We start from the raw sequence: 7722 nt of genomic DNA, 5'->3' as shown, positions 1-7722 counted from the left end.
AATCAAGCGCGATGAGTTAATTACTGAATGAAGGAAAATTCTCGGGTAAAGAACAATTCCTATGACATTACAACTAGATAAAACCATTTTCTTACATGCACGTCTCATCACTGTAATGTCTCCCTTTAGCCTTTTCTTCCCCTGCTCTCTTCCCCCTCCCCTCTCTGCTTTACCTTTTGTCTTTCTAATTTCTACCTATTTACATTCTCACTGACATCCTGCCACACTTTTAACTTCTCTCATTTCTTGGAGTGTCAAAACAGCAGAGACCCCCTATGCCTGAAGAAGGGTGGACTGTGCCCCAAAGCTTGCTAAGAACTTTTTCCTAACTACTCAGTTGGTCTAATAATAGATATCACATCTCCTCAATGAACCTTGACTGTGAGTACAATTATATTTTTATAATTGTAATTTTATAATATACTGGGCATGCCAGTATAAGAAAATGGGTTTGTAAGGTTTAATTTTAAAAATTAAATTGCTGATCCTGCTTCTGAATTCTGGAAGGTTGACATAAGTCTTTCTGATCTATAACTGAAGGTCCTAATCCTGCAAACATTTACACATATGAGCATTTTTAATATTTGAACAGGTCACTGAGCTCAATGGGACTACTCACAGGAATAAAACTAAGCACGCATTGCATCTGAAGGATAAGGGCATGAAACAGTGGGATAAAGAGTAAAGGTATATAACAATAAAATATAGTGACCCCAGCTGTAACTGAAACAGTATCATAAGGATACATTCTAGAAATGCTACACTTCATGTATCAATCTGATATTTTTTACATTCAAACTAAGAGGTATGAACCAGAATGATTTAAATTATCCCTGCACAACCCTACACAAGTAAATGAATGTACCCAAGGGCAACTAGAGTCATAATTTACCAGTCCAAAATTCAAATTGTATTTCTCATTATTTGTAGTGTGGTTTGGGAAGAATTTCAGATAGGTGTGTTCTCATCATTTTAGAGAAAATGGCAGTGGTTAAAGTGACTGTTTCTTTGAGAAAGAATGTGTGTGCTTACCTACAAGAGTAATCCAAACTGGAAGATCCGGATTATTAAATTCTATTAGATGTTTAAGAATTTCTGTGTGAAAGTACAGCACTGCTAAATTAATTATGTTGTTTCCTTCGCTATCAGTTTTTTTCCAATTGGCACCAAGAGAAAACAAATACTGAAGTGTGTCCAATGCTCCAGCTGAAGCAGCAAGCAATAGTGGATTAGTACGATATCTACAGGGACACAGAAATATACCATCATCAATATGTAGCAAAAATGTGGAGTATGAAAACATTTGATATGTAGTTATTAAAACTTTATCATCATGGTTTTTCTTATTAAGATTTAGTTTGATTATTAAACTATTATTTTAAAAAATGGAATCCAGCAGAATGTGAATGCATATGTTCCCAAATCAGATGCATCTGTGGAGGCTTTTTAGTTTTAATTGTTCACTTACGTTTTCATCACTAAATTAAGTTTTCCTGGGGCTTTGTCTAAACCCTAGGAAGGTCAATAGCAGTTATCTTCAACGGAACATACATTAGATACTTATTTCCTATTGCTCAAGGGTAGACAGTAGTATCATGATACTAAGAATGATTTTCAGCATTTCAGTAGGGGTATAATCCTTTTCTCTCCTGCCCTTCTATTGTTTAAATGTATCACAGGACTCTGAGGCTAGGGACACAAGTTACACATAGACTGGTTTAAGTGATCAAAAACTGGATTAAATCTGCTTAAACAGAACAGAACAGAACAGAACAGAACAGAACAGAACAGAACAGAAGCTCAGTGCACATAAACCAGTTTCAAAATAGCTGAAACTGGTTTGAGATGCGTCAGCCAGAATGGCTGATCTACTGGACAGGGCTTTAAACTAAGCTTGCTGGGGGATGGGCGGACAAGCACCAATGCAAACCCACCAAGCATCAACTGCAGAATCAGTAAATCATGCAACACAAGGGACACAAGTAAACTTCCAAGGGAATTCACTCGTACCCCAGCCCAGGGATGGGACTCTTCTAGGAGTGCTGGGAAGCCTAGGACCTCCGATGGCAGGCTTACTTGCCTGTACACAAATGACAGGAGACTGGGGAACTGGCCCTCCTGCTAAACAAAAATGAATACAATCTCATAGGAATAACAGAGACCTGGTAGGACTGCACCTATGACTGGACCACAGGTATAGATGGTTATACCTTGTACAGGAGGGATCGTGTTGCTAGAAAGGGCAGGGAGCTCTCTATGTGAAGGAGCAGTACACTTCCCTACAAGTGGAGTATGACACCCAAGAAGGGTGACTCAAGACCCTCTGGGTCAGATTACAGGGGGAACGTGATGAGGGGGATATAATGGCAGGAGTCTACTACAGGTCTCCTAACCAAGAGGAAGATCTTTACCATGCATTTGCAAGGGAACTGGCAGAGGCATGAACGGTGTGTGCCCCTGGCAGCTGGGGGAGCATGGCCGCGCTGGGGGTGATGGGAGCGCAGCAGCGGTGGCAGGAGCCCAGCAGCAGTAAACCAAGGAGCTCCTGCAGATGCTGCCGGCACTGGCAGTGGTGAGGGAGAGGAAGGGGTGGTGAGAGCCAGCTAGGGGTCAGTGACCACCCACGGCCACTGCTGGCAGCATCGGCGGAGGCCAGCGGTGATCATGGACTGCCCACAGATGCCACCAGTGGTGTTGGCAGCGTCTTTTTGCAGGGGGTGCACTACCACGCTCAGGGGGTGCATGTGCACCCCCTACATGTTGCCCCTGGGCAGAGGCTGCATGCTCTCAGTGCAAGGTTGCCATGGGCAACTTCAGCTACCCTGACATCTCATGGGAGGAGCACTCTGTCAAACCTGATCTGTCACATAGCTTTCTCACCTGTATTGATGAACTCTACTCATCTCAAGAAGCCTACGGGGCAGCAAGAGGCAAGGCACTCCTGGATCTGGTACTGGCCAAAGGGGATGATCTAGTGAGCAACCTGAGAATTGAAGGGATGATGGGAGACAGTGATCATGAGTTGATCACTTTCTCTACCCATTGCCAAGCTGGCAAATCAGTCAGCAATGCAGTAATCCTTGATTTTAGAAAAGCCGACTTTCATAAGCTCAGGAGGCTGGTTGCCAAGGCCCTCAGAAGCCATGATCTGATTGAGAGGGGAGTCCATGACAAATGGTTGCTCCTTAAGGATGCGATCCTTGAAGCACAAGGGAAGTCCATCCCAGCCCGTAGGAAAGGTAGCAAAAGGGTTGGACAACCCCCATGGATAAATAGGGGACTCATGGACTTTCGGTATCTGAAAAGAGAAACCTATAAGGGTTGGAAATCAGGTAACATCACCTAGGAGGATTATTCAGCACTAGCCCACACCTGTAGGGAGCAAACTAGGAAGGCCAAAGCCAAAACAGAACTCAAATTGGCTACAGGAATCAAGGACAAGAAAAAGTCCTTCAGATATGTGGGTAGTCGGAAGAAAAACAAGGGCAACATTGAACCCTTGCTAAACCAAATGCGGCAGCTAACAACTGACACCCAGGAAAAAGCTAATTTCCTTAATGATTATTACTTTACACTGGTTGTCCACCAGCCCAAGGAGATCACCCTGCCAAACAAGATGCAGAATTGACAGGGTATGGGTGAACACATGTCCATCATTGGCTAAGAACTTGTGAGGGAATACCTTCAGAGGCTGGACATCCACAAATCTTCTGGCCTGGATGGAATGCACCCAAGAGTACTAAAGAAACTGGCTAACATCATAGCACAGTCAACGGCAAGGATATTTGAGAACTCGTGGTGCCCAATAGAGGCTCCTGAGGATTGTAAGAGGGCCAATGTGGTGCCAATCTTCAAGAAAGGGAGGAAGGAAGATTCAGGAAACCACAGTCCAATCAGTTTGACCTCAATCCCTGGAAAGATATTGGAAAAAATCATCAAAGAAATCGTTAACAAGAGGCTAATGGAAAGCAACATTTTGAAAGATAGCCAACATGGCTTTGTTGTGGGTAGATCTTGCCTGACCAACCTCATTCCCTTCTATCGCCAGGTGACGCATCACCTGGACAAAGGAGAAGAGGTTGATGTCATTTATTTGGACTACAAAAAAACCTTTGACTTGGTCTCCCATGAAGTCCTCATGGTTAAACTGGGGAACTGCAGCCTCAACAACCTTCTGGACTAATGGCTCAGGAACTGGCTCTGTGGTCGGACCCAGAGAGTAATAGTCAATGGAACCATGTCAACATGGTACATGGTGACCAGTGGTGTCCCCCAGGGCTCCGTATTTGGATCAGTACTCTTTAATATATTTGTAAACGATCTGGATTCAGGTATCAGAAGCTGACTGGCTAAATTCGCTGATGACACCAAACTGTGAGGAAGTGTGGTCACACTAGAAGATAGACTGGTGATTCAGGGTGACCTGGACAAGCTTGCAAGGTGGGCAGATCAAAACCTGATGGCATTCAACACTGAGAAATGCAAGGTGCGCCACCCCAAGGGAAAAAAAATCCACCTACCTACAGGCTTGGCAGTGTACTCTCACCAGCACCATGACTGAAAGAGACTTGGGGTCATGACTGACTACAAGATGAACATAAGCCACCAATGTGATGCCGCAGCCAGCAAAGCAAACAAAACCCTGGCTTGCATCTATTGATGCATCTCAAGCAAGACCCAGGAAGTCATCCTCCCACTGTATTCGGCCATGGTGAGGCTGCAGCTGGAGTACTGCATCCAGTTCTGGGCTCCGCATTTTAGGAAGGATGTAGAGAAGCTTGAGAGAGTCCAAAGGAAAGCCATGCGCATGATCAGAGGACAAGAAAACAGGCCATATGAGGAGAGGCGGAGAGACATGGGACTTTTCAGCCTGGAGAAGCGAAAGCTCAGGAGGGACTTGGTGGCAGCCTATAAGTACATAAGGGATGTACACTAGGAATGTCTGTTCATCAGGGCACCTCCAAGGAAAGACAAAGTCTAACAGACATAAACTCCAGGAAGACTGGTAAAAAAACTTCTTAATCATCCGAGACCCCAGAGTTTGGAATAGACTCCCCACAAAAGTAATGCAAGCACCTACTCTGGACACTTTTAAGAAACATTTGGATGCCTGTCTTGCTGGGATCATTTGACCCCAGCTGACTTCCTGCCCCTTGGGCAGAGGACTGGACACAATGATTTTGCAAGGTCCCTTCCAGCCCTAAAGTCTATGAAATCTATGAGACAAATCTGGCTGAATGTAGTAACATAATTAACTGATTGAGCTCAAACCAGTTTATGGAACTTTTGTCCCAGACCCCTTCCTGGCTTAAGTTAAACCAGAGTCCCCCAGTATCCCAGCACACTCTGCAGCCCTGGGCTAGGCTGTGCTCTCAGATCCAGGGGAGCAGGGCTGGCCCTGCCCCTGCCCCTCTGCTCTTTAGCTGGAGCAGGGGCAGGTGGGGATGGGATTGTGGCCAGATGCCAGCCCCCCTAAGGTGAAGGGGTCAGGGAAGACATTTATTTATCCCCTCCCTCCCCTGTCCCACCAGCACAGAAACCAGGGGTCTGGTCTGGGGTCTGACAGGCAGGAGTGCAGCAGCCCCTGCCAGGCATTTCTCCACTCACTGCTCTAGTGGTGCGGGTGTGGCCAGCCCTGGCAGGAGCCTCAAGTGAACTGGCCTGGGAAGGGGTTTAATTCCCTTCTCCCTGTGGCACCAGCATGGATCCAAGCCGGGGTCCACCTGGTGCTCCCCCCTTGCTGGCTGGCATGGGCCCCTGAGGCAAAAGGGTTTCCCCTCCTCTGCCCCTGGGGGATGGCAGCCAGGTTCTGCCAGCCCCAACCACCACCTCCACTGATTGCCCCCTGCATGGGATGAATGGCAGAATAAGCTCCTTCTCTGCTGTCTCTATCAGATGCCAGAGGGAGGGAGAAAACAACCCTCCTCCCTGCCTCCTTCACCTAAGGGGGCCATGCTGCCTGGCCTCTGGCCACATCTCAGCCCCTGAAGCAGCAAGGGGGGAGCAACTCTCATGCGGTAGCAGCCGCTGTTATGGTTTCCTGGGAGCACAAGCCTCTTCCCAACGGGGAGCCTGTGCTGGGGGCAGGAGCTGCTGCCCTGTGTAATATAGCCTCTGTGAGGGGAAAAATTACTTCTTAGTTAAAATTTTATTTTGGTAACTTACTCAGATGTTGTTTCAGCATCTAGTAGATCAGGGTCTTTTCTCCAAAGAACTGTGATGCAGGAAATGTTGTCATAGAACGCAGCAAAATGTATGGCCATCCATCCGCGATCATCAGATAATTTATAATCTGCCTTCAGTGCCAGGAGACAGTTAAGTGCTTCAACAGATCCACACTGAGCTGCCAGGTGTAAAGCAGTAGGACCTAAAACTAATGCACCCACCCAACAGAAAGATGATATACTGAGCTATATTTTCCAAACAATGCACAAATAGACTGTATCTGTAAGATACAATGTAACATTTCCACATATTTAGGTAACTTTTTTCTAGTTTTACCCCATTGTTTTCATGCTGTTTTAACATATTCATATCTTATTATATCAGGTATTAATACAACCTGAAGGATTCTCAGGAAAAAGAAAAACATTTGGATGCCTCAAGAAATTTAAAATCAAAAATAAAACCCTCACACAATTCAGAAGTAATAATACAGTATTCTGTTCTTTTCAAAACAAAAACAAATAAATATGCCTGTCACATCATCCAAGTAATAGATAACCTTATTTTCACATCTTCCAAAGTCTTGGGCAGACTTAGGCTATGTGAAAAGTCACTGTGGCTTCTTAAACCATGAACACCTTTATTTTAAATAAAAATATTCAGTTTGTCTTTTCTTTAGCTATCAGTCTTGCATTCTTCCTTTCATGCTTCCTTATTTATCACTCACCATTTCTCTTGCCAAAGCTCTCCCTGTCCTGAAAAATAGTTTTTCCTGAAAGTAAACATATTAAATATAATCAAATAAAATTACAACATTCTGACAGCCTGGAAGATCCAGGACCCTTATGAATGAATATGAGCAGTATTTGCACAGCAGACAGTGGAAAATTAACTATCTTCTCTATATTCTTAAAAAAGGTGGACAGCAAGCCAATGAACTCTTAAGATATGGAATCTACACTCTAGATTGAGAGAAGTGTGGATGGTAGAAAGCTCTGACTGGTGACTGCAAAATTTTCTGTTGCAGATTCCAAAGATTATCCCTGGGACTACTAGGAGGTTCCAGTGACAGTAATTTTGAAGCTTCACATATTGGGACTGTTTTCTCATGCCTAGAAAAAAAATGGTCTTGTTCACGTGTTATGCCATGGTGCAGGCGAGCAAAGTTGGGAAGGAGGACCATTGGGGCAACCAGGTGGCCGTCTGGGGAGCGCCACAAATGGTCAGGGTGTAACAAACATCCAGCCAGTCTCCATGAACATTTTTCTGGTTCTGGAGCCTGATCTTGGAGGAGGGCAATGTCGTGAAGACTTGCCACTGGAGACTGGGCAGTTGGAATGGACAAAAACACAGGCATGGCCTGAGGAGTGGAAATAGCCGCAGCTATGGCAGCGGAGTCTGCCAGAGCATTCCCACGTGTAACATCATCATAAGGTTTCTGGTGGGCTTGGCATTTAATAATAGCAACAGCAGAAGGCAATTGTAATGCATTTAGCAAGGCTTCTACATATGGACTATTACTGATTTTGGTACCTCCCAACGTGAGAAAGCCTCTTT

At 45.0% G+C, this 7722-nt stretch overlaps 1 protein-coding gene across 1 annotated transcript in view; it reads right to left on the bottom strand.

The window, feature by feature from the left end:
- ANKAR (ankyrin and armadillo repeat containing) overlaps positions 1-7722 on the bottom strand; it is a 63871-nt gene that overhangs the window by 36959 nt on the left and 19190 nt on the right. Inside the window, exons 9-11 of the mRNA XM_019523088.1 lie at positions 6893-6937; positions 6166-6373; positions 1033-1241 (exon numbers count right to left, since the gene is read on the bottom strand). Coding sequence (XP_019378633.1) covers positions 1033-1241; positions 6166-6373; positions 6893-6937 — 462 coding nt within the window. The remainder of the gene's footprint in view (positions 1-1032; positions 1242-6165; positions 6374-6892; positions 6938-7722) is intronic.

Source organism: Gavialis gangeticus, unplaced genomic scaffold (assembly GCF_001723915.1).
Source record: "Gavialis gangeticus isolate Ggan-Ray unplaced genomic scaffold, GavGan_comp1, whole genome shotgun sequence".
NCBI classification, from domain to species: domain Eukaryota; kingdom Metazoa; phylum Chordata; order Crocodylia; family Gavialidae; genus Gavialis; species Gavialis gangeticus.
Note: the sequence above shows the minus strand (reverse complement) of the source record. Positions and strands in the feature narration are given on the sequence as shown.